Genomic DNA, 27,768 nt, shown 5'->3' with positions numbered 1-27,768 from the left:
CATATCGTTGTCGGGATCGCTGGTGCATCGCTAAGTGTGACAGTACCTTTACACTGGCCAATTATAATGAACAAGTCTCCTTGAAATGCTTGTTTCCAAATAATCAACCAGTGTGAATGAGCTGCTAATCATTCGTTGAAAAAATTTTTTTTGCTTAAAAATCAAAAGTTGTCAGCAGCACATCATCCCGTGTAAACAAGACAATGTGCTGTCGAGAGTATGCATATGGACTGATCTATTAACCCCTTCCTGACATCTGACGTACTATCCCGTCCATGGGACCCTATGCCCATGGGCAGGATAGTAAGTCATAGCGATCAGCGGCGCTCTCGGGGGGAGCGCCGCTGATCGTGGTCGGGTGTCAGCTGATTATCACAGCTGACACCCAGCACTATGTGTCAGGGGCGGTCACGACTGTCCCCGGAACGTTAACGCCTGGCACACTGCGATCAAACATGATCTCAGTGTACCGGGGGATTAGGGAAGCATCGGCAGGGAGGGGGCTCCTGCAGCAGCGCAATGTGCAGCGCTGCTGCGGGGGCCTCCTTCCCTGCAATATGGCCGAGGGGGCCTGCAGGGAGGCGGCTTCCTGAGTGCCTGCAGAGAGCAGGCATGAGGAATCCTTGGCAATGCCTGTCAGATCGCTGATCTGTCACAGCGCTGTGTGATGTGTCAGATCAGCGATCTGACACATGACAGTGATGTCCCCCCCTGGGACAATGTAATAAGGTAAAAAAAAAATAAACAAATAAAAAAATCGCTAAAAATATAAAAAAAAAAATATTCCCTAATAAATTAATTTTTTGCAAAAAAAAAAACACAATAAAAATACACATAACCAGTATCACCGCGTCCGTAACGACCCGCCCTATAAAACTGTCCCACTAGGTAACCCCTTTAGCAAACCCCTTAAAAAATAAAAAGAATTACCACATGCGGAATGGTGTAAACGCACCCCCAAAAGAAATTCATGAAACGCTGGTTTCTGTTCATTCTGTGTCCCAAAAACTGGAATAAAAAGCGATCAAAAAATGTCACGTGCCCGAAAATGGTACCAATAAAAATGTCAACTCGTCCTGCAAAAAATAAGACCTCACATGACTCGGTGGGTCAAAATATGGAAAAATTATAGCTCTCAAAATGTGGTGATGCAAAAACTATTTTTACAATAAAAAGCGTCTTTTAGCATACGACAGCTGCCAAACATAAAAACCCGCTATAAATAGTAAATCAAACCCCCCTTTATTTAGGGAAAAATATTAAAATAAAAAAAAATGTATTTATTTCCATTTTCCCATTAGGGTTAGGGCTGAGATTAGGGTTAGGGATGTGTTGGGGTTAGGGTTGGAGTTAGAATTGGGGGGTTTCCATTGTTTGGGCACATCAGGTGCTCTCCAAACGCAACATGGCGTCTGATCTCAATTCCAGCCAATTCTGCGTTGAAATAGTCAAACGGCGCTCCTTCCCTTCCAAGCTCTGCCATGCGCCCAAACAGTCGTTTACCCCCACATATGGGGTATCAGCCTACTCAGGACAAATTGCAAAACAACTTTTGGGGTCCAATTTCTCCTGTTACCCTTGGGAAAATAAAAAATTGGGGGCAAAAATATCATTTTTGTGGAAAAAAATATGATTTTGTTCTTTTCACGCCCGGGCGTTATAAACTTCTGTGAAGCACTGGGGGGTTCAAAGTGCTCACCACACATCTAGATAAGTTCTGTGGGGGGGTCTAGTTTCCAAAATGGGGTCACTTGTGGGGGGTTTGAACAGTTTAGGCACATCAGAGGCTCTCCAAATGCGACATGACACCCGCAGACCATTCCATCAAAATCTGCATTCCAAAACGTCACTACTTCCCTTCCAAGCCCCGACATGTGCCCATACAGTAGTTTTCTCAAACATATGGGGTATCAGGGTACTCAGGACAAATTGGACAACAACTTTTAGGGTTCAATTTCTCCTGTTAGCCTTGGGAAAATAAAAAATTGAGGACTAAAAGATCAGGTTTGTGGAAAAAATATGATTTTTTTTATTTTCACGCCTGGGCGTTATAAACTTCTGTGAAGCACTGGGAGGTTCAAAGTTCTCACCCCACATCTAGATAAGTTCCTTGGGGGCTCTAGTTTCCAAAATGGTGTCATTTGTGGGGGGTTTCCACTGTTTTGGCACATCAGGGGCTTTCCAAACGCGACATGGCGTCCGATCTCAATTCCAGCCAAAAAAGTCAAATGGCGCTGCTTCCCTTCCGAGCTCTGCCATGCGCCCAAATAGTTGTTTACACCCACATATGGGGCATCAGCGTACTCAGGACAAATTGCACAATAACTTTTGGGGTCCTGCTACCCTTGGGAAAATAAAAATAGGGGGTGAAAAGATCATTTTTGTGGAAAAAATGATTTCTTAATTGTACGGCTGTACGTTATAAACTACTGTGAAGCCCTTGGGGGTTCAAAGTTCTCATAACACATCTAGATAAGTTCCTTGGGGGGGGGTCTAGTTTGCAAAATGGGGTCACTTGTGGGGGATTTCCACTGTTTAGGTACATCAGGGGCTCTCCAAACGTGACATGGCGTCCGATCTGAATTCCAGCCAATTTTGCATTGAAAAAGTCAAACGGCGCTCCTTCCCTTCTGAGCTCTGCCATGTGCCGAAACAGTCGTTCCCCCCCCACATATCAGGTATCAGCGTACTCAGGACAAATTGTATAATAACTTTTGCATCCAATTTCTCCTGTTACCCTTGGTAAAATAAAAAAAATTGGACCTGAAGTAATTTTTTTGTGAAAAAAAGTTAAATGTTCATTTTTTTTTTTAAACATTCAAAAAATTCCTGTGGTGCACCTGAAGGGTTAATAAACTTCTTGAATGTGGTTTTGCGCACCTTGAGGGGTGAAGTTTTTAGAATGGTGTCACTTTGGGGTATTTTCTATCATATAGACCCCTCAAAGTGACTTCAAATGTGATGTGGTCCATAAAAATAAAATGGTGTTGCAAAAATGAGAAATCGCTGGTCAGCTTTTAACCCTTATAACGTCCTAACGAAAAAAAATTTGGATTTCAAAATTGTGCTGATGTAAAGTAAACATATGGGAAATGTTATTTATTAAGTTTTTTGTGTGCCATATCTCTGTGATTTAAGGGCATAAAAATTCAAAGTTGGAAAATTGCAAAATTTTCAAATTTTTCGCCAAATTTCCGTTTTTGTAACAAATAAACGCAAGTTATATCAATGAAGTGTTAGCTCTAATATGAAGTACAATATGTCATGAGAAAACAATGTCAGAATCACCGGGATCCATGGAAGTGTTTCAGAGTTATTACCTCATAAAGGGACAGTGGTCAGAATTGTAAAAATTGGCCCGGTCATGAACGTGCAAACTAAAGGGTTAAAGGGACTGTCAGTACAGAATGACTATTCAAACCAAGTACAGGCTCTCGGGTCATCACAGCGGGGCCAATCATTTCACTCACTACACCTTCCCATCTGATTGTTTTCCATCTATATCCACTCTTCTCTGGCTCTACGAAGCCAGAGCTGTCAATCAAATAAGGTGGGGAGGGTGAGGATAGGAGGCAAACAGGTGGGAAGGTTTAGTTAAATGAGTGGGCCCACCATGAAACACTGAGCGGCGGGACTTAGTTTGAACAGTCATTCTGTTCTGACAGAGTCCCTTTAAGGATAGTTCTACGCACATTGGAAACATTGTTAGCCTGGCTAGACAAGCTATTAAACAACCGATGATTGACTTCTTTGTAGCCAGTTGGCGGTTGTGTAAAGCCAAGCCAAATCCAATGTAAACCAGCCTTAACACAACCAATTGCAAATGTATATATATATATACTGTATATATTTTTTTTTAGCAATGGCTTCGCTGAGCTCAGCTTTTATTCATTGACTGATGAATGTTTGATTTTGTACTGGTCTACAGATAAAAATGTCTACAGAACGATAATGCACAATTTTGTAAGTCACATAAAAGGTTATTTCCATCTTATAAAGTGACAGCAGATCTCTACGAAATGCTATTATTTTAGGACTGGTAGGGCCTGACTACTGTAACCCCGATCAATGCTTAGAATAAAAGGAAAGAGCGCTGTACTCCTCTCACAGTTTCCCCCTTTCATAGCGCGCCACGGCTACACCCGCTGTGCCGGAAACTGCAGCGCCAGCTTACTCAAGGTAAAAGGACCTGCCAGTTTCCCGGCATTGATGATGTAGAAGGGCATACAGTGTGAGACTTTTTATCATTAGAGCTCCTATACATGAATACAAACTCTGGACTTATTACCTGCTCTACTCAAACCAAAGTAATAATGTCTGCATTGATGAGAACCTGATTTGGGTGACAGCACTTAGCTGCCGGCGCTGTACATCTTCAGAGTGAGGCAGCTGAAGGAGAAGCTTCATTTCCTCTTTAAGCCTACTGGACAGCGTTCCTGACTCCGCATAGTCCACGATGTCGTACATTAGTGTTGTTCTTGGCACATTTTTGAGAGATAGTCTTCTCCAACAATTATCCCGCCCTCCGCGATGAGCTGGAATCTCATCAAGGTGACTTGTATACTGAAAAAGAAATGAAGTGTCGTATGTGCAATGTATATGACCCTACGGTACCATTACTGGTACTGCTGATTAGGACGTCTCAACCTGGCTTTAGGCTACTGTAAACAGGTCTTAAAACTGGTAAAGGGGCAAGTGATAAAAAATACATTGTGTAATTGCGGAGGAAATCGCTGCAGAAATCTGAGACTGATGATCAAGATACTGTCATGGATTTGGGGTTTGAAGTGTCATGGATATTCTCCTTCAGAATTGACACACTGTAATCCAATCGATGATTTAGATCATTAATATGTCCTTTAACCTGCTATAATCTGAGTTTCTTACTTGCATGTAATCTTTAAAGGTTGCCACATCCACAAGATCTGTAATTCTGTATTTATGATGGTCAAGCTGATCACAAATCATTTGTTCAGAATACGCACGGTGTCCCATCAGTTTGAAAGCATCGATTGCAGCCTACAAAAGAAACCATAAGATTTGGAAACAAACGAGCACTAAAGCTTAAAGAAGGTCCTCAATAGAAAGGAATGGGACAAAGCATTAGCTTGGTAGTTTATAAAGAGACAGCCCACTTGAGACCACTTGCATCTAACCAGAGAGACCTCAGATACTGCCACAAATTTTAGTAAATACTCAGAATTCAGTAAAGGCATATACCCATCATTCCTCTACGATCCTCACCTCAGAATACAGACCCATGACTCCTGTCCCCAATCCTCACTCTGTTCTTGATCGGCAGCATTCCAGTCTTTGAAGGCTATAGAAGGAGCAAAGCATGGCTTGCTATGGAAATGACAGCATTACTTATGAGCGAGCACGCTCGTGCGCTAATAGAGTGTCTTCGGTGCGCTCGAAAACTATGTTCAAGTCGCCGCATGTCTCGTGGCTGATCAGCAGCCGCAACGCATGCAGGGATTGCGTAACAGGCAATGCTTTACTTGTCCTGATGAAGTCTGTAGCACTTTGAAACACACTGGCTGAATAAAGAAGAACGGATTTACTTTTGGTCTGGATTTGGATTTTTTTTTATATGGGACCCCAACAGCGCAAATTATCCGCAAATCCTCCTTATCTGTGTTTTTCTGGTCTGACGACCCATTGGACCTGCAGCAGCTGGATCTATAAGTGACTGAAATGTTGTGTATACACAACTAAATAAGGTGAATATAACCTTAGTTAAAACACTTATCTCCCTTGGATAAAACCCTATTGCGCTGTTTTTTCCTCCCAGTTTTATTCTATTATTCTAAACATAAAATATACTAACTTTCTAAGACCTCTACTAAAACAACAGCAAAGTAGGAGTACCAATTTATTGATCACCCTACCACGTTACCTCGCTTGACGGTATGATTATTTTCTTTCCAGTGATATATCGGCTTCCGTGTCCCCCAGAACTGTGGAAAATCTTAAAAACAATGAATGGTGGAAACTCATAACCTGCAAATCTGCAAAAGAGAAAAATGCTACATTTTACTGTCTTGTATTTAATTATTAGTTTTTTCAGCCAGCTACCTACATACAAACACTAAAACACTAGTGGATAGGTTATGCGCATCTTATAATGACTGATGGACAGGGATGCGTTGGTCGACCGGTCGACCCAGAGGAAGGTCTGCAGTGCCGCACATACAGCAGAGTAGCAGCTCTGGGTAAGGTAGGGCTGGAGACGTCTCATCAGAGCCAGGCTCTTGGATCCAGCATGGAGTAGCATCCGAGATTGGGTTGTTTTAGTATATTGACTGCTTCAGTATGGTGGGCTGGGAACATGGGTGCTGGGAAGGTGTTGGGGGCTAGACTCAAGGTTTGCACTGTGGCCCGTTAGATCCTAGTTACACAATAATGAATATTAGTTTTGCATTAGGTAATGGAGAGGCATCTGCAGGACACAACTATTACTAACCCAGTAATCAAAAATTAAAGACAAACACAAAAAATACTGTCTTTTTCCCCCCAAAAAAAATCCACGCAGCTCCACCGAATTCGCCATAGTCCACAAATGGAAATCTGAAAAACTTAAAAAAAAAAAAGAGAGAAATACGGACAAGACACTGTTTCTAGTTCACCAGTTTTATTAGAAAACAAAAAGTTTCCATGCAGGTCCAACGCAGTCCATGATGACCCCCAATTCCGAAATCTAAAGGCTACGGAGCCTTGTTCAGAGAACGACGCTCCATAGGCTGTAGCCGCAGCCACTGCGGGTCGTGCTCATAGATGACTGAGCGGTATAGTTATGTCACCGCTGTTCAGCCACAGGAGTCAGCAACTGTGATGAGCAGCGGTGACATCAATACCTGGCGCCTGTGAATAGCATTAATATCACTTACTGCTCTTCACTGTCGCTGGGGCCAGATTTGGAGAAGGCTGGATTACGTTGGAGCTGCGTGGGAACATTTTTTCTAATAAATTGATAAACGAGGGACAGTGTCTTGTTTTATTTCCCCTTTTCCTCCCTTTTTATGTTTTCAGATTTTTATTGTGGATTACAAATTTGGTGGACCTGCATGTTTGTTTAGTTTTTAATAAGTTCGGGAACCAGGTAATCTGGGGGAGTTTTTTTTCACTCCAAATAAAGTATTTTTCTGAGTGTGTGTTTTTATTTTTGATTACTGGGTTAGTATTGGGGGGTGTCTGATAGACACCCCTCAATCACTAAGCACAGGGTTTAATTCCATCTGTGATTTTTGACAAATCACAGGTGACATCAACCTGATTTACCATTTTCATGACTGCCACCGCACCAGGGCAATCAGGAAGAGCCTGCAAAGTGCCAGAATTGGCGCAGCTCATGTGCTGCTCCATTTCTGGGGCAGCTGTGGGTTGCTATTTTTAGGCTGGGTAGGGCCCAGTAACCATGGACCTTCCCAGCCTGATAATACCAGCCTTCAGCTGTCTGCTTTACCTTTGCTGGTTATCAGAAATGGGGGAAACCCCAAATCATTTTATTATTAGGTTAAACGAAGCTAAACAACCTTTAATGTCACATTATAAGTAGAGGGCTGGTGAAATTATATATCTACAATTATCTATCTATTCTAGATATTTAGCTATTCTAAAGGGTTCCAGCTGTGAATTTATTGTACTTAGCTGATCAAATTTCCTGATTCCTTTGAGATGTGTACGAGAAAAAAACAGACGGCATATGCATGTTCTTTGTGCCATTTTTTTTTTATATCGCACTCATTGGCTTGCATCCGCGAGTTTAACTCGATATATGCGGCCATAGATAGCATGCTGCAATTTTTTTTCTCAGCCCGATTACAGCTGAACAAAAACTTGCAGATGAGCACTGACTCAATGAATAACATTAGTGCAATGTAAATTTTATTCACATCGCACTCGGCGTATTTATATGCAAGTGGGAGCAAGGCCTTACTCAAAGTGATCCACTGAAACTTGGGGTCCCGGATGATATCAAATAAAGGACGTGGCGAAAAAAAAAAAAAGGTAGACTTGGAGATCACTACTATTTCTGACATTGCACATTTACTAGCACAAGCCAACATTGCTTATAAGGTTAGGGTTTTGTGCTACCATTTTCTATAACAATTTTTGGGTACTACCTGAACCTTACTATACACTGCATCCCAGGATCTTTGAGTAATTCAGCTTCCAGGGGACTGACTTTCTTGAGAATTTCATATGTTGCGCAGGTTTCCTACAAAACAGTTCATGCAAAAAGTTGTTGCTATTTAGCAAAGGTGAAAAGTCAACTAGACGCTATGCCCCTCACTTAGACAAAATTATACAGCCCCTTCACATGTGACATTGTGGGCTACTGTGTGTACTATGGAGCTGATTCATTAAGACTGGCAATACACAGCAGTCATAATAAAGGACTTTACTGTAGTGCGACGTGCTAAATTCATTAAAATGAGCACACTACTTTATGCATCAGAAGTTTTATTCCAATCAGGGACTAGAGTCACATTTCTATAAAACATCATGCTTAGCATGTTATTCTCCGCAAGGAGAAATTATACTTCTTGGATATCGGTCAGACGCCTCTCTCACAGCCAAACCAGATCTTCTCCCACTTTGCACTGATGAGGGGCAGTACCCCGAAACACAGTGTCTGCAAATGGAGATTCTGGCTTGGCTTTTATCCTAAGTCATGTAACTAGGCTCGTTAAAGGGTCAACATTGACTTTTAGGATTGCTACCTCCAATAGGTGGCACTAGAGTTCTAGTCCTCTTCCTCTCTGAAGAGACAATTTGCATAATTAGCATATTTCCCAGAGGAGCATTGCGGCTTTAAGTCTCCTCACCTCGACATGCTTAGCATGTTATTCTCCGCAAGGAGAAATGATACTTCTTGGATATCGGTCAGACGCCTCTCTCACAGCCAAACCAGATCTTCTCCTACTTTGCATTGATGAGGGGCAGTACCCCGAAACACAGTGTCTGCAAATGGAGATTCTGGCTTGGCTTTTATCCTAAGTCATGTAACTAGGCTCGTTAAAGGGTCAACATTGACTTTTAGGATTGCTACCTCCAATAGGTGGCACTAGAGTTCTAGTCCTCTTCCTCTCTGAAGAGACAATTTGCATAATTAGCATATTTCCCAGAGGAGCATTGCGGCTTTAAGTCTCCTCACCTCGACATGCTTAGCATGTTATTCTCCGCAAGGAGAAATGATACTTCTTGGATATAAAACATCAGCACATTTAATTAAGTTAATAGGAGGGTGTAGCCATGCCCTGTCCCATCCCAGTTCCTCCCAAGCTCCACTAATCTTCGTGAAGCTGCTTCAAACAGGCATCAAAAAAAGCCAGAAGTTGCACATATTTAGCAAAATTGCGCAAAAATGTTGCAACTTTTCAAAGTATTTTACACCAGTTTCCTGGCTAAAACTCTGATGAATCGCACCGTTTCCATATATTCGCCTATGACTACAGCACTGTTACCAGACTTACATTGTAATTACTGATTTTGAAATATGTAAAAAACACACAAGCCAAGCGCTCCCAAGAAAGCGGCTGGATGATCGCTAAAATAACCTCATCTGCTAGGGTCAGTAGGGGTAGGTGCGCTCCCAAGAAAGTGGCTGGATGACCGCTAAAATAACCTCAGATGCTATGGTCAGAAGGGGTAGGTGCGCTCCCAAGAAAGCGGCTGGATGACCGTTAAAATAACCTCAGATGCTAGGGTCAGTAAGGGTAGTTGTCAGTCACCCCCAGAGTAAGTAAACACTGATATTAAACAGAAACTGACCGCGCTCGAGGTTGAAAATTCTGAATATATGCCTAGTTATGAAAGTCATCCTATATCAATAATAGGTGTCACAGATACTTTTAATTGAAGGTTCCTACAAGGAATAGTAAAATATCACATAAATCCAAAAGAATTGAAGATACACAGAATCTTGCACAAACACAAAAAATCTATACACCAGGTGGTCAAAAAGGATAGCTAATCCCTGCCGACCAAGTGAATACAAAAGGTCAGATGCTAAACTTGAACAACACCAGGAAAAAAAATTTTAATTAGTCCATGAGCCAATTTTGACGATATCGGTACCACCCGGAGTGACTAATTCTCTTTGGTGTTTTTAGGTAGATGCATGTCTGTAGTTTATGTTTTGATATGATAGCCCTTGCACATCAGTAGCTTAACCCCTTCAGGCCTATTTGTACCCAAATGCCTAGGCCATTTTATGTAAATCTGACCTGTCACTTCATGCAGTAATAACTTTGGGACGCTATCACCTACCCACGCCATTCTGAGATTGTTTTCTCTTGACATATTGTACTTCATGGTAGTGCTAATTGTGAGTCAATAGATTTTACCTTTCTGCATAAAAAATTACAAAATACACGAAAATTTGGGAAAAATTCGCTATTTTTGAACTTTGAAATTCTCTACTTTTTACAAAAATGCTGATACCCCCCATAACAGTTATTAGTTTACATTCTCCACATGTCTACTTCACATTGGCATCATTTTGGAAATGAAATTTTATATTTTTCTGATGTGATAAGGCTCATAGTTTTATACGCAATTTTTAAAGTTTACGACTAAATTTCCAAAACCCATTTTTCCAAGGACCAAGTCAGTTCGGACGTCACTTTATGGGTCTTGTATAACAGAACCCACCCATACATTACCCCATTTTGCAAACTACACCCCTCAAGGTGTCCAAAACGGATTTTCAAAACTTTGTTAACCCCTTAGGTGTTGCACAGGAATTCAAGCAAAATGACAGTGAAATATCAAAATTTCAATTTTTTGGCAGATATTCCATTGTAATCCAATTTTACCTGCAACCCAGCAAGGGTTAACAGCAAACCCAAACCCAAAATTGGTTACCCCAATTCCGCAGTTTATAGAAACACCCCACATGTACACGTACACTAAATTATGGGCGCGCAAGAGGGCTCAGCACAGGAGAGCTAGGCGGTTTTTGGGATAATAGATTACACTGGAAGAAATCCAGTGGGCCATGTCGTATTGGAGAGACCCTGAGGTACCCCCAGAGTGGAAACCCCCAAAAGGTTACCACATTTTGGAAACTACACCACCTAAGGAATGTTTTAGGGGGTATAGTAACCACTTTGACCCAACAAGCGCTCCATTGGAGTTTCATGCACTTGGCTGAGGAAATTGAAAAGTACGTTTTTTTACCGGAAAAAGTCACTTTAGTCACACATTTTTCATTTTGAAAAGGGGGACCAGGAAAAAGTACACCTCACTTTTTATTCCCCATTGTTTCCCGAACACGGCAATACCACAAGTGTTGTCTAAAACCACAGTATTGGCGCATATGGGAGGGGGGGGGGGGGGGATGTGTAGTGTAGTGTTTTTGTTTTTTTTAACTTTCTTTTACACTTTTTGCCTGCCTGCCCAGACTTGCTGGGACTTGTGGTACCACAAGTTCCAGCGAGTGCAGGCAGGTCCGGCCAGCCTGCACAGTGCAGCGATCGTCCCTGTATGAGACCCTGTGCTGACAGGATCTCATACAGGCAGAGGCGACACTGTGTCGGCCCTGCTACATTGCTGCTATGGCTAGAATGATGTTCTAGCCAATCGCAGCACAGGGGGAGGAGATCAGACACTGACATCCTCCCCCTGGCCTGTGGAGTGACTGGTAAATGCACCAATCGCTCCACAGGCACGAACCCCTGCAGCGAATCACGCCATGTTTTACAAGGCATGCTGCGATTCGCTGGGCTATATAGCCCAGCGAATCACAGTGATTCTAGCTGCAGGGGGTCGGCGCGATGGCCACACACGGCGAGGGGACAAGCCCTGCTGCCGGTAAGTGTGGCCATCTACCCCCGATCGATTAGCGGCGGGGACGCTAAAGGGGTTGTGCCGTACTAGTACTGCTCTTGTCCTTTGGTCCAGGACGAGAGAGCAGTACTCGTACGGCGCTCGGTGCCAAGGGTTTTAATGTTTTTCTTTGTGTTTGCAGGTGTTTACTGACATATCTAATGGCATGATGGAAGTACCAGCGAGGAAGAAATCACAGATCAACTGTATCATACACTGCTCTAATGATGACAGTGATGATCTGGCGTCCCTACAGGATTTGGACTCCTGGAAAACATTGCTTAGGGCTGCAGAGATCAGACAGCATGAATCCGTCCTGGAAGCAGCTAAGGGCCTTGAAGAACGAGAAACACCACACATACAATATCACCGTAAATGTCGTAGTCTCTTTACAATGAAGAAGTCACTGGATTCTATCCTTGCCAAGGGTGTCAATGTCGAAACAGCAAGCGAAATCCCCAGGAGGAGGCTACCGAGGGGTACCCCCAGTGATAGCAGGGTGTATGCCAAAGTATGTATGTTCTGCGAGAAGTCAAGCAAGTATCTCAAAGGAGAAAAAACAAGGGAGCCAATCGTCCAGTGTGTTGAGCTATGAGCAGATGAGACGATCCGCAGAGCAGCGATAAGGAAAGGCACACAGAGAATCCTTGGTTTGCTTAGCAGAGACCTTGTTGCTTCAGAGGGGCACTACCACAAGTCGTGCTACAAACTATTCACAAAAGATGATTCCCAAGTGGCCTGTAGGTCTGGTGCAGCAGAAAATCAGGAAGAAAGCAAGGAGGTACGCTACGGAGAGGCAGAGAGAGAAGGACTGAATTGTTCCCAAACCCAGAAGTACTGCCTATGATAAACCTCACATCTAGGCTTCAGAGATGCATGATGTCCCGTGGTATCATCAAACTGAAACCATCGACAAAGAAACATGTTCGCCGAAAACTTGAAACAGAGTTTGGTGAATCACTCCGCTTTCTCTCCGATGAGAAAGGTAAGCTTCTAGTCTATCCATATAGCCTATCAATGGACGACCTTGCCCGGCAAGCACACAGCATGACAAAAGATCTGCAAGAAGCAAGAGCCGCTAACTCTGGAGATGTCGTAACCAAAGCAGCAATGCAGCTGAGGAATGAGATCAAGAAGCAAGATGTGAGTCAGCCATGGCCTCCCGATACAGATCAGAATGTCGTTCCTGCATTAGTCACTCAATTCCTGCAAACCCTGCTTACAGGAGATTGTGAGTGCCAAACTCCCTCTGAAAGAGCTCAACGTCTTGCCACATCCTTCGGCAGTGACTTGGTTTTTGCTGTTACCAATGGAAAGACAAAGTCACCCAAGCACGTACTGCTGTCCTTTGCAATTAAGTCTTTGACCGGCAATACAGAACTGGTTCGAACTCTGAATCGTCTTGGCCACTGTGTGTCATATTCAACGGCTGAGGAGATCGATACAGCCCTTTGTATCCAGAAGTTGGAATGTTCAACGGATGACATCCCAATGCCAGCAAATATCTACCCTGGTGTTTTCACAACCTTGGCCTGGGATAACATTGACAGACTTGAGGAGACACTAAGTGGAGCAGGTACATCTCATAGAGTCAATGGCATCGCTGTTCAGTCCAATGTTGCATGCTCTGTGACAAAAGTCCTGCCAGATGTAACCAAGTCGAAGAAAAGAAGCATAATTCCGACAGAATTAATGCTACCAATATACAATGTTGGGCGGCGGGGAGGGCCACCCAGGATTGAGACTGCGAATGTTAACACTACCGAGGAGGTCCAGGATTCAAAAACCAAGAACCATATCTGGCTTCTGGCTAGAATGTCAGACCATGAGGATCAGACCATTAGCAGTTGGACTGGGTTCAACATCCAAATCCGCAGAGACATTGTAGTGGCCCAGGACACTGTAAGCTACCTGCCCACTATCAATGCTCCTGCAACAGCTATGTCCACTGTGAATGAAGTCTTGGAGCAAACACATGCCATCATGCAGACCCTGAAGCTTAACAGAATTGTGTGCGTGTTTGATCAAGCACTCTATGCCAAAGCTGCTGAGGTTATCTGGAAACAGGAGAAGTTCAAGAACATTATAATTAGAATGGGTGTCTTCCACACAATCTGTAATCTCCTCTCCATCATAGGTAAGAGATTTCAGGATGCAGGCCTTAGAGATCTGTGTGTTGAATCCGGTGTCATCGCTGAAGGATCAGTGTCTGGAGTGATGGACGGCCGGAGGTACAACAGAGCAGTGAGATTACACAAGCTGGTCTATGAAGCACTTATGAGGCTTGCATGGAAAAACTTCCTTCCATGGCTAGAAGAAAACCATGCAAGGGACCTTCACCATCTGGATGAAACACTGAAGAACATCACAAACTTTCGCATCAGTGTGTCGCAGGGATCCTTCGAAAAGTTCTTGGATAATGAATCTTGCACACTTACCCTGAAGCTCTTTCAAGTTTATCTTGAGACCTTCAGAAATGAACAACTCTCAGCATTCTGGATGTCATACTTGGACATGGTCGAGACCATGCTGGCCCTTGTTCGAGCTTCAAGAGAAGGCAACTGGATGCTTCACCTAGGAGCAATCTGACAGATGATACCGTGGTGTTTTGCCTATGACAAGGTCAACTATGCCCGATACCTAACCTATTACTATGCTACGATGTCTCGGCTGCCCATAGACCACCCAGAGGTCCATGAATACTTCATGAAAGGTGGCTTTTCGGTCCAGATCGGTAGCAAGAATCCTTTTGGATGGATTCCTGTGGACCAGACCATCGAAGAAACAATCAACAAAGACACCCAGACACCAGGGGGCACAAAAGGCTTCAGCCTCAAAGTTGGAGCTGTCGCCAGATTCTACCTGACATCGGAGTACCACAGCATGTACATGAGGCAGCTGAGGGCCCTAGTAGGCCAACAATATACTGACTTCAGTCATTCAGACCTACAGGTGTCCAGGATTAGAAGAGATGAAGCCGATGTCCGATCTTTTGTTGAACTGCTGGAGACTGGTTGGTTGAACCCCTTCAACAAAGAGCATAATAGTGAACTTATCAGTTTATCAACAGCGACTGCAGCACCACCAGATGTAGCCAAAGACCTTCTAGGGGCATACAGTATAGGAGAGGATGCATCTCACACATTCAAGGATGAGCGTTGGGTACCGATACGCCAACTACACTGTTTCATGACAAGATGACGAAGAACAATCTTAAAACGTTCTCTAACATCAGAATGAAGACACACAGACAAGGCCTTGGCAAGGAGGTAATTTTGAAGGCTGACAGGAACCTATTTGGCCAGATGATACTTGTAGCTGAGAACAGAAAGCTACAAATGAGTGATATCTTGACTCATCCCCTGGGGCCATTGCCATGGGCACTTGCCAACGGTGATGGGTCTATCCGCAAGACCAACAAGGCTGCCCTAGCAAGGGAGTTGGAGAGGAATGCTCCTCCTGCAGAGGTGATCCCTGAGCCCTCTGCAACCATCATTGATGGGATGAGCCTGGTTCAGAAACTGAAGGGAAACGATGCAACATTTGCCCAGCTAGCAGGCACAGCAATGAGTCGCGCTATCCATGAGGGTGCTAAGAGCAAGCGCATTGATATTGTCTTTGACGTCTACAAGGAGACATCCATCAAAGATACAGAAAGAGTCAACAGATATGAAGGCACAGGGATCCATTTCAAGAACATTCAACATGGGCACAACATCCAGCAGTGGAGAAAGCTACTAAGTAATTCCTCCAACAAGGCAAGTCTCATAAAGTTTCTGGTAGAAGAATGGAAGGCGAAACACCACAGGGAGAAGCTTGAGGAGAAGGAGATGTATGTCACATGTGAGCAGCTCTGCTTTAAGATCACCAAAGAACAGTGGTAAGAGGCTGCTGACCTTAAGTCAAGTCAAGAAGAAGCAGACACACGCCTCCTTCTCCATGCTCTTCATGCAGCAGAATCTGGTTACAAGTCTGTCATCATCACTTCAGAGGATACTGATGTCATGGTCCTGTGTCTGGGCATGTGCCACAAAATCCCATCCCATCTACTAACAGCTAAATCAAATGGTCATTACTCCATGCTAATTCTCTTGGATCTCTCTGCAGCATTCGACACTGTGGATCATCAGCTCCTCCTCACTATGCTCCGTTCCATTGGCCTCAAGGACACCGTTCTCTCCTGGTTCTCCTCCTATCTCTCTGACGGCTCCTTTACTGTATCTTTTGCTGGCTCCTCCTCCTCTCATCTTCCCCTTACTGTTGGGGATCCTCAAGGATCAGTCCTAGGCCCCCTCCTCTTCTCTTTGTATACTGCCCCTATTGGTCAAACAATCAGTAGATTTGGTTTCCAGTACCATCTCTATGCTGACGACACCCAATTATACGCTTCTTCACCTGACATCACGCCAGCCTTTCTAGAAAACACCGGCGATTGTCTAAATGCTGTGTCTAACATCATGTCCTCACTATATCTGAAACTGAACCTGTCAAAGACTGAACTCCTTGTGTTTCCTCCCACTACTAATGTACCTATACCCGACATTGCCATTTCCGTGTGTGGTTCTACAGTACTCCCGTACTCCCCAGCAAGGTACGGTACTCCCCAGCAACATGCCCGCTGTCTTGGGGTCATACTTGACTCTGAGCTTTCCTTTGTCCCTCACATCCGATCACTGGCTCGCTCTTGTTATCTGCACCTCAAAAACATTTCTAGAATTCGACCTTTTCTTACTTTTGACTCTGCAACAACTCTTACTGTTTCTCTTATTCATTCTCGTCTCGACTATTGTAACTCCCTTCTAATTGGTCTCCCTCTTACCAAACTCTCCCCCCTACAATCTGTCTTGAATGCAGCTGCCAGGATCATATTCCTCGCCAATCGTTACACCGATGCCTCTACCTTGTGCCAGTCATTACACTGGCTACCCATCCACTCCAGAATCCAGTACAAACTTATTACCCTCACCCACAAAGCCCTCCATGGCTCAGCACCACCCTACATCTCCTCCCTTGTTTCAGTATACCACCCTACCCGCGCCCTCTGTTCTGCTGATGACCTGAGGTTAGCATCCTCAATAATCAGAACCTCCCACTCCCGTCTTCAAGACTATACACGTGCTGCGCCAATTCTTTGGAATGCACTTCCCAGGTCAATACGATTAGTCCCCAACCCCCACAATTTTAAGCGTGCCCTGAAAACGCATTTATTCAGACTGGCCTATCGCCTCAACATATTAACCTAATCTATCCCTGTGTGGCACAGCCAAAAGTATTACCATAACCAGGTTCCCCGCATCATGTTCCCACATGCTTTATGCATCCATTAGCCCTCTGTGTCTGTACTGTTACCCACTTAACATTATGGCTGGTCCATACAATCAGGGCAACTGTTACCACCCACCTTTCGTGTCTACCCTTTTTCCCTCATAGACTGTAAGCTTGCGAGCAGGGCCCTCATTCCTCTTGGCATCTGTTATGATCTATGTGATTATTGTTATGCTGTAATGTATATTGTCTGTACAAGTCCCCTCTGAAATGTAAAGTGCTGCGGAATATGTCAGCGCTATAGAAATCAAATTTATTATTATTATTATTATTAGATGACGACACTCAAGCAGTTGAAGATGAATAAGACATACAAGGATGCCTTTCAGGAAGTTGGTCGTTCATGGGAAGTGTCTCCCGAACTCTTTGAGAAGTTACAGGAAATCACCTGCCACATGTACCTGCCAACTACCCAAACAACTGAGGTAAACAGTCTCCGGTATCAGCTGTTCTGTGCCAGATGTGGAGTGGTAGAGTCAAGTCAACTCCCTCCTTGCCAAGACTGCCTTTTCATGCATGCACTGCGTGCAAACTACCAGGCTGCGATCTGGAGGAGAAGTCTGCAGAGCCAGCCATTTGTTGCAAACCCAACAGACTGCGGTTGGATGATAGATAATGACGGAAAGCTTCCAGCTACTGTCCTGCAAGTGTGTGCGGTCATGCGAACTTCCTCAGTGTACTTGCCTCAGCAATGGCCTGAAGTGCACGGACATGTGCAGGTTACAGACATGCCAGAACAAGGGTATTGAAGACGAGCCAGTAGAACAACAGTCAGATTCAGAGTCTGATGTTGAAGATATTATGGAGTAACGTTATATAATTATACATACACACACAATATATATATATATATATATATATATATATATATATACACACACACACCTACACACACACACACACACATTAGTATGGACAAGCCCATGACATGTTCAGTGTGTATTTACATAACTTGGATTAAATTTTGTTACAAATACTACATGCATTGTATTGACATTTTGGCATTTCCCCTAAATCGACCTTTAATCATTATTTTTTGGAAATATAGGTAGGATCTATTCAAAAGGTGAAAAATACCATTAACCCCTTCGCGCCGTCCGCCATAGCGGTACGGCGAATCGTACCCGGATAATATGCCGGGCGATCGCCGCGGGTCGGGAGCCGGTTCCCGGTGCAAAGTGGTTACTGTACCTCCTAAAACATTCCTTAGGGGGTGTAGTTTCAAAAATGGGGTCACTTTTTTGGGGTTTCCACTGTGCGGGACCTCAGGGTGTCTCCAAATGTGACATGGCCCCATAGATTTCTTACAGTGAATTTTGCCGCAGCTTCGCTTACGAAGCCTGTCGTGCGCCAATACTGTGGTTTTAGACAACACTTGTGGTATTGCCATGTTCGGGAGACAATGGGGAATAAAAAGTGGGGTGTACTTTTTTCTGGTCCCCCTTTTCAAAATGAAAAATGTGGGCCTAAAGCGACATTTTTCGGTAAAAAACCTACTTTTCAATTTCCTCAACCAAGTGCATGAAACTCCAATGGAGCGCTTGTTGGGTCAAAGTGGTTACTATACCCCCTAAAACATTCCTTAGGGGGTGTAGTTTCCAAAATGCGGTAACCTTTTGGGGGTTTCCACTCTGGGGGTACCTCAGGGTCTCTCCAATACGACATGGCCCACTGGATTTCTTCCAGTGTAATCTATTATCCCAAAAACCGCCTAGCTCTCCTGTGCTGAGCCCTCTTGCGCGCCCATAATTTAGTGTACGTGTACATGTGGGGTGTTTCTATAAACTGCGGAATTGGGGTAACCAATTTTGGGTTTGGGTTTGCTGTTAACCCTTGCTGGGTTGCAGGTAAAATTGGATTACAATGGAATATCTGCCAAAAAATTGAAATTTTGATATTTCACTGTCATTTTGTTTGAATTCCTGTGCAACACCTAAGGGGTTAACAAAGTTTTGAAAATCCGTTTTGGACACCTTGAGAGGTGTAGTTTGCAAAATGGGGTAATGTATGGGTGGGTTCTGTTATAAAAGACCCATAAAGTGACGTCTGAACTGACTTGGTCCTTGGAAAAATGGGTTTTGGAAATTTAGTCGTAAACTTTAAAAATTGCGTATAAAACTATGAGCCTTATCACATCAGAAAAATATAAAATTTCATTTCCAAAATGATGCCAATGTGAAGTAGACATGTGGAGAATGTAAACTAATAACTGTTATGGGGGGTATCAGCATTTTTGTAAAAAGTAGAGAATTTCAAAGTTCAAAAATAGCGAATTTTTCCCAAATTTTCGGGTATTTTGTAATTTTTTATGCAGAAAGGTAAAATCTATTGACTCACAATTAGCACTACCATGAAGTACAATATGTCACGAGAAAACAATCTCAGAATGGCGTGGGTAGGTGATAGCGTCCCAAAGTTATTACCGCATGAAGTGACAGGTCAGATTTACAAAAAATGGCCTAGGCATTTGGGTACAAATAGGCCTGAAGGGGTTAAGCTACTGATGTGAAAGGGCTATCATATCAAAACATAAACTACAGACATGCATCTACCTAAAAACACTAAAGAGAATTAGTCACTCCGGGTAGTACCGATATCTGGCCCGGCTCATGGACTAAATATCTTGTGTTGCCCATTGAAGAGCTTAAATAATGTTGCCATAAAGTGCATATAAAGTCAGGTAGTGCTGTCCTTACCGGATGGTGTTGTAGGTGATCCGTGGGTACATAAATCCGCAGGTATATTGGTGTATACTTGATAGTGTGGATGGCACAAGAGCGGGACAGTAATCAAGCCGGGCAGAGACAGGGAGAGCCCCAGCTGGTGGCGTATACCTTGGGTGCCCGTGTGAAAAAATTAGCGACAAGCTCCCTGAGCGTGTGACGTCACAACAGCTACGGGGCGATGCTAGGACCAGAAACCAACGCGTTTCAAAGGCAGTGCTGCTTCCTTCATCAGGTTGCAAAGGAGGCAGCACTGCCTTTGAAACGTGTTGGTTGGTTTCTGGTGATGTCACATGCTCAGGGAGCTTGTTGGCCATTTTTTCAAGCGGGCATCCAGGGTATAAGCCACTAGCTGGGGCTCTCCCTGGCTCTGCCCGGCTTGATTGCTGCCCCGCTCTTGTGACATCCGCACTATCAAGTATACACCAATTAAGCTGCGGATTTATGTACCCATGGATCACCTACAACAGCATCCGGTAAGGACAGCACTACTTGACTTTATATGCACTTTAGAGCAACATTATTTAGGCTCTTCTATGGGCAACACTAGATATTAAAAGTTTTTTTCCTGGTGTTGTTCAAATTAAACACCTGGCCTTTTGTATTCACTTAGTCGGCAAGGATTACCTACCCTTTTGACCACATGGTACTGTATATAGGTTTTTGTGTTTGTGTAAGATTCTGTGTATCTTCAATTCCTTTGGATTTCTGTGATATTTTACTACTAGATGTGTGCCCGATGCTATCGCATCGGGAAGGCAGTAACATCACGATGGGGGCAGCTTTGTGGCGCTGGGGGTGGCGGCCCACCCACTTCTGTGCAGTCACAACCGGCAGGAAAGACAGTGTTTTGTGGCCTGTGCTGGAGATGGTGGGTGGCCGCTCCCAATCTACAGCACAGGCCTTAAGCAGCGGTCTTTCCTGCCGGCTGTGACTGCACGGAGGTGGGTGGGCAGGCAGCGGTGGGATCCGGCGCATGTAGTCAGGCGGTAGGTTTTGGCAGGGGTCCGGCGGCGGCATCCCTCTCATTACTCCCCCCTCATTGCACCCCTATCACAGCCGGCAGGAAAGACGGTGTTTTGCGGCCTGTGCTGGAGATGGTGTGCGGCGCCACCAGAGGGTGGCCGCACCCAATCTCCAGTACAGGTGTCAAGCCACGTTCTTTCCTGCCGGCTGTGACTGCACGGAGGTGGGTGGGCAGGCAGCCTGACTACACGCGCTGGGTCCTGGCGGGGGTCCGGCGGCGGCATCCCTCTTATTACTCCCCCCTCATTACACCCTCTCATTACACCCCCTCATTATACCCCCCTCATTACACCCCTTTCACAGCCTCATGATCGCAGCGGCCTGGATCCAAGAGGCAGCTGGGATCGCAGCTGCGTCCTGGATCAGAGCGGCATCACTTGGGTGTTCCAAAATGGCGGTCGGCGTACTTCCGTTACGGCGCAGTGGATTGAGGGATTCGGGGACATGCAGACGGAAGTGAAAGACAGACAATTTAAGGCAATTATATATATGATTCCTTGTAGGAACCTTCATTTAAGAGTATCTGTGACACCTATTACTGGTATAGGTTGACCTTCATAACTAGGTATATATTCAGAATTTTCTCCCTCGAGCGCGGTCAGTTTCTGTTTAATTACTGATTTTGCTTGTACATGTTCCCTATAGAATTTATTGGAGCTACATACATAAAGATTATTATTGTGGTACATGTGAATTCTTCCAGACAAATAACATCACAGTACCATAAACCTCCTAATTAACGTATATTACATATTGTGGAAGATAACAGGATTGTTACTGTGTTTTATGACATGTAATGAATTTATAATATGGTTATTGCTACTTTATTTTTAAAGTAACAAAAAGAAAAGTAAAAAGAAAAATAAAATATTTTGATACTTACAGCAGCCTGGGCAGCATGTTTGAGGAGTGTAAAGATCTGTTTGTTGCGGTGACACCTCCATGCTCTTTGAATTTGGATCACAGCAACACCAATATCAATCCTGGGCAGAGCAAATAAAGTAAAATGTCAATGCACGAAGATCATCAGGAGGGAGGATGACAGCAAACGCTTCCGAGGCCAACTGCAAACCATGTGCAAGTTCACACTCAAGATATAGTATCAATAAGGTCTACGCAGTAATAAGGTCAACTCAAGCGGTTTTAGGGCTCATTCAGACGTCCAATTTTTCCATGTACGAGAAAAGGACAGATCATTCTGATCAGAGATAGATACATGATCCATGCGGTTTTCCTCAAAAGTGGAGAACTTACAATAAAAAAAAAAGTCTCCACCTTCTCCAATCTGACAGTCAGGGAAAAAAAAAAAAAAAAAAAAAAAAAAAAATCACACCACACACAGATGTCATCTGAATACAGTCCAATTTTTTTTTTTATAGACCCACTGACTTTCACTGGCAATTTTGAGCCGATGCTTGGATTAAAATCAGACATAACATAGTAACATAGTTAGTAAGGCCGAAAAAAGACATCTGTCCATCCGGTTCAGCCTATAAAATTCTGTCAGAATAAATCCCCAGATCTACGTCCTTCTAAAGAACCTAATCACTGTAAGATACAATATTGTTACGCTCCAGGAAGACATCGAGGCCTCTCTTGAACTCCTCGACTGAGTTCGCCATCGCCACCTCCTCAGGCAAGGAATTCCAGATTCTCACTGCCCTAACAGTAAAGAATCCTCTTCTATGTTGGTGGAAAAACCTTTTCTCCTTCAGACGCAGAGTATGCCCCCTTGTGACCGTCACCTTCCTTGGTATAAACACATCCTCGGAGAGATATTTGTATTTTCCCCTTATATACTTATACATGGTTATTAGATCGCCCCTCAGTCTTTTTTCTAGACTAAATAATCCTAATTTTGCTAATCTCTCTGGGTATTGTAGTTCCCCCATGCCCTTTATTAATTTTGTTGCCCTCCTTTGTACTCGCTCTAGTTCCATTATATTCTTCCTGTGCCCCGGTGCCCAAAACTGTACACAGTACTCCATGTGAGGTCTAACCAGAGATTTGTACAGAGGCAGTATAATGCTCTCATCATGTGCATCCAGACCTCTTTTAATGCACCCCATGATCCTGTTTGCCTTGGCAGCCGCTGCCTGGCACTGGCTGCTCCAGGTAAGTTTATCATAACTAGGATCCCCAAGTCCTTCTCCATGTCAGATTTACCCAGTGGTGTACCGTTCAGTGTGTAATCAGTGGCGGATTATAATGAGGTCAATTTGGGCAGTTGCCCCGGGCCCAGTGGGGTTAAGGGGCCCACAGCCCAGGCCAGTAAATTGCCTTATTATAATCCGCCACCGCGCAGGGCCGGGCAGGCGGGGCTTCAGCCCCGGGGCCCCCACCACAAGAGCTTCTAAGGGGGCCCCCACCACATTCCTGCTGGCTGCTGCAATGGCACTCCATCTTCTCCCCACCTAAAAGTCAGTGACCGTGGGGGCGGCATTATGTGCTCTGCTACCAGCAGCATCTACAAGTAGCGTGAACGCTGATGCAGCTGGTAGCGTGCAAAGGCTTGTGATGAGCTCACAGGAGGTAAGGTGTCAGGGCCCCCGATCATGTGACCCCTGTCTCCTCATCACAGGTCCTGTGCGCACAGCACAGAGCACTGAGAGCAGCCATGTATGTGGAGTGCGGCTCTGCGGGTGGAGGTCAGTGCCGGAGGCTCCATTATTCTCTATGTGGAGTGCGGCTCTGCGGGTGGAGGTCAGTGCCGGAGGCTCCATTATTCTCTATGTGGAGTGCGGCTCTGCGGGTGGAGGTCGGTGCTGGAGGCTCCATTATTCTCTATGTGGAGTGCGGCTCTGCGGGTGGAGGTCGGTGCTGGAGGCTCCATTATTCTCTATGTGGAGTGCGGCTCTGCGGGTGGAGGTCGGTGCTGGAGGCTCCATTATTCTCTATGTGGAGTGCGGCTCTGCGGGTGGAGGTCAGTGCTGGAGGCTCCATTATTCTCTATGTGGAGTGCGGCTCTGCGGGTGGAGGTCAGTGCTGGTGGCTCCATTATTCTCTATGTGGAGTGTGGCTCTGCGGGTGGAGGTCGGTGCTGGAGGCCCCATTATCCTCTATGTGGAGTGCGGCTCTGCGTGTGTAGGTCGGATCTGGAGGCTCCATTATTCTCTATGTGGAGTGCGGCTCTGCGGGTGGAGGTCGGTGCTGGAGGCCCCATTATTCTCTATGTGGAGTGCGGCTCTGCGGGTGGAGGTCGGTGCTGGAGGCTCCATTATTCTCTATGTAGAGTGTGGCTCTGCGATTCGTGACCCCCGTCACGTGACGAGGGGGGCCCACAGAGTCTGAACTGCCCCGGGCCCTGGCTACCTTTAATCCACCCCTGTGTGTAATGGTGATATTGATTCCGTCTTCCCATGTGTATGACCTTACATTTATCATTGTTAAACTGCATCTGCCACCTTTCGGCCCAAGTTCCCAACTTATCCAGATCCATCTGTAGCAGAATACTATCTTCTCTTGCATTGACTGCTTTGCATAGTTTTGTATCATCTGCAAATATCGATATTTTACTGTGTAAACCTTCTACCAGATCGTTAATAAATATGTTAAAGAGAATAGGTCCCAACACCGACACCTGCGGTACCACACTGCTCACAGTGACCCAGATAGAGAATATACAATTTATAACCACCCTCTGCTTTCTATCACTAAGCCAGTGACTTACCCATTTACACACATTTTCCCCAGACCCAGCATTCTCAGTAAATGTCTCCACGATTTTCTGAGGACATGTGAATGGCCCCATATACTATCACAGGTACGAGTGCTATCCATGAAAATCATGACTAGCACTCCTACACAAAAATCAGAAGTCTGAATGAGCCCTTATACGGAGCTACCCATGAAGGTCAGTGCACGGCCCTCACAGAACAAGGAGGAACCTTCATAGTCACAGAAATTAGATTGCAGCTTGTTGTCCAGGAGAACAGGTAGAACGACCGACCCCACACTACACATGGAGGACAGGTAGTGACAGACCCCACCCTACACGTGGAGGTCAGGTAGAGAGCGACAGACCCCGCACTACACGTGGAGGACAGGTAGAGAGCGACAGACCCCGCACTACACGTCGAGGACAGGTAGAGAGCGACAGACCCCGCACTACACGAGGAGGTCAGGTAGAGAGCGACAGACCCCGCACTACACGTGGAGGACAGGTAGAGAGCAGGTACCTGAATGACATGCAGTGCAGAGGTGGCAGGGAGGACAGTCATAGCCTCTACAATGGACTTAATAGCTGTCTACAAATATCTCAAGGGCTGTCACATTGTAGAAGGATCATCTTTATTCTCATTTGCACAAGGAAAGACTAGAAGCAATGGGATGAAACTAAATGGGAGGAAACACAGATTAGATATTAGAAAAAACTTTTTGACAGTGAGGGTGATCAATGAGTGGAACAGGCTGCCACGAGAGGTGGTGAGTTCTCCTCCAATGGAAGTCTTCAAACAGAGGCTGGACAGACATCTGACTGGGATGATTTAGCGAATCCTGCTTTGAGCAGGGGGTTGGACCAGATGACCCAGGAGGTCCCTTCCAACTCTATGATTCTATAACAAATGGGAAAATTCACTCTAGGTGGTTTTCATCATTTGGTTTTTCTGCAGAAAGAAAAACTTCTCTTGTCAGGAATAAGCTGTAAAAAAAAGCAGGGTTTCTTGTTTTTTCTTGCGTTTTTGGCATTCTAGATTTGTCTCTTGTGCATGCTGATAAAGTTTAGTGTTGAAAAAAAAGTCCTATTCCATACAGTCAGGTTTTGGCGCAAAAAACGCAGCAAAAGATGATACCCGCGTTTTTTCACCACCCATTCAAGTCAATAGGTGAAAAACACTGGAAAAAAGTGACATGCTCTATGTCCAAAAAACATGCAAAGCACAAAATAAGCAAGGTGTGTGCATGAGACTTCTGAAGTCTCGTAGGCTTTGCTGGGACTGTAAAACGCAGCTGAAAATGAGGATAAATTGCATTAAACTGCAGCAAATACACCCAGTGTGAACTTAGCCAAAACGATCGTGCAGCCCCAGAAAACCAATCCAATATGAAAACTACTAAAACCCTGTTTCATTTTTGTCTAGGCCTATGGTAGATTTTATAGTCTAAAACCCTATGTTCTGTGTTCCTGAACGGCAGAATACGGCGGCACATAAAGACTGAATCCCTAAAAAGATCTTAATGAAACTGGGAAGATAATGAACTTATTCCAATAAAAAAACGGAGCTTAAAACTGTTATTCAGTTTCCAAAAAACTTAACCCTTGCATTCCTGTATAGCAACTTTATGTCAAATAAATACATAAGTAAATAAATTGGTTACTCTGCTTCAAATAGAGTGAAGTGGAAAGGAAAACTAAATTAAGAAAATGAAACGGTGAAAATAATCTAAAATAGGCATAGGTATAGATGAATACGACTAAAATATCTACCCTAGGCATAGATTAATTTGGCACATAGGGTTTAAGGCTGCGTGCACACGCTGCGGATTCCGCTGCGGACCCGCAGCGGTTTTGGCCGCTGCGGACCCGCAGCAGTTTTAGCTGCGGTGTACAGTACCATTCAAATGAATGGGAAAAAAAAAACGCTGTGCCGACGCTGCGGAAAAATCCGTGCGGATTTGCTGCGGTTTTGAATCCGCAGAAAGAAGTGACATGTCAATTCTTTCTGCGGAAACCGCTGCGGGTTCCTATCTCCACCATTGTGGAGATAGTGAATCCGCAGGACCAAACCGCAGGCAAAACCGCAGATAATCCGCAGGTCTTTGGACCTGCGGATTATCTGTGGTTTATGCAAAATCCGTGCGGATTAATCCGCAGCGGATTCCGCAGCGTGTGCACGTACCCTTAGTGTGCACCCAGGAATGTTTGTCATCGGAGCAGCAGGGACCTGACATTACCTAGGTATTACTGCTTGCTTTGCTCTTCTCTGAGCCTTCCTCGGTGGCAGGGACTCCCCAGAGACACTGGTGGGCAGGCTGATGGACACCGACGTGCTGGACATGGCGAGATGACACCCAGCGGCGCTCACCCTGCACATCATACCTGGGGAGTCATGCAGAACCACGGCGTTTACCGTCACCATGACAACCCCGGGAGCTACGTCACATCCTGCCTCTCACAGCTAGTCACGAGGCGCACAGAACCTAATCCCGGCCAAGTAATGCTCACATCAGAAAAGCCTGCTGCAATAAACCCTTATACGGCCGTGTGACACGGTTTCCTCCCAGCGTATCAACATCGCGTATTGTGAAATTGTTTGTCCTATCCGAGACGCCGTCGCTGCGCATAGACGCGTTGCTAAGGGTCTAGCGGTTGCTATGGGGATTGCGGCCTGGTTTCCTCCTGAATCCTGACCTCCCCGCTGCTGTCATGCTCAAGGTGAGAAATGAAAGGAGGCGACCGGCTCATTGTACTGTGATTATTCCCGGGGGCTGTGCGCAGGCAGCGACCACCTACGGCACCAGGGCTCCATGCGCGCCCTGTGGCTGCTGTGTAACTACAAGTGTCAGCATGCCCTTCTCGTGGCACTACTATTACGGGGTCCAGACAAGAATGACACATTCAGTGGTCAGGTGGCGACCTGTTTGCTGATTTGTCATATTTCCTGGCAAAATCCTAAAGTCACCACATACTCACTGTGGACACATCTGTCAGACGTCTGTGTTCTAGCCATGGTTCCCCCGGATATTACAAGTGCCCCATTATAATCTGTGGATGGTCTATGGCCAAGTTTACAATTCTAATTTTCAGCTGCATTTTACAGCACCAGCTTTGTTGGAGATGTCAGAATCTCATGCACACAGCGTGTCTTTTTTGTCATCAGTATTTTGTACTGTATACTTTTTTTTTTTTTGGACATAG

At 44.9% G+C, this 27,768-nt stretch overlaps 2 protein-coding genes across 6 annotated transcripts in view; one reads left to right on the top strand and one right to left on the bottom strand.

The window, feature by feature from the left end:
• CUNHXorf58 (chromosome unknown CXorf58 homolog) overlaps window positions 1-27,593 on the bottom strand; it is a 35,430-nt gene extending 7,837 nt beyond the window's left edge. For 2 of the 4 annotated variants that reach the window (XM_073565818.1, XM_073565819.1), the window contains exons 1-6: window positions 26,805-27,080; window positions 21,793-21,892; window positions 8,127-8,221; window positions 5,900-6,011; window positions 4,888-5,019; window positions 4,334-4,563 (exon numbers count right to left, since the gene is read on the bottom strand). In XM_073565818.1, coding sequence (XP_073421919.1) covers window positions 4,334-4,563; window positions 4,888-5,019; window positions 5,900-6,011; window positions 8,127-8,221; window positions 21,793-21,892; window positions 26,805-26,989 — 854 coding nt within the window. In that variant the 5' untranslated portion in view covers window positions 26,990-27,080. Of the gene's footprint in view, window positions 1-4,333; window positions 4,564-4,887; window positions 5,020-5,899; window positions 6,012-8,126; window positions 8,222-21,792; window positions 21,893-25,087; window positions 25,230-26,804; window positions 27,081-27,543 lie in introns of those variants that run through there. The other 2 variants (XM_073565821.1, XM_073565820.1) reach the window with 2 other exon arrangements.
• APOO (apolipoprotein O) overlaps window positions 27,111-27,768 on the top strand; it is a 102,554-nt gene continuing 101,896 nt past the window's right edge. Inside the window, exon 1 of one of the 2 annotated variants that reach the window (XM_073565826.1) lies at window positions 27,111-27,285. In XM_073565826.1, coding sequence (XP_073421927.1) covers window positions 27,277-27,285 — 9 coding nt within the window. In that variant the 5' untranslated portion in view covers window positions 27,111-27,276. The remainder of the gene's footprint in view (window positions 27,286-27,768) is intronic. The other variant, XM_073565824.1, reaches the window with a different exon arrangement.

Source organism: Dendrobates tinctorius, unplaced genomic scaffold, assembly GCF_039654945.1.
Source record: "Dendrobates tinctorius isolate UK_male_01 unplaced genomic scaffold, ASM3965494v1 ptg000016l, whole genome shotgun sequence".
NCBI classification, from domain to species: Eukaryota; Metazoa; Chordata; class Amphibia; order Anura; family Dendrobatidae; genus Dendrobates; species Dendrobates tinctorius.
This window is presented reverse-complemented; position numbering and strand designations above follow the sequence as displayed.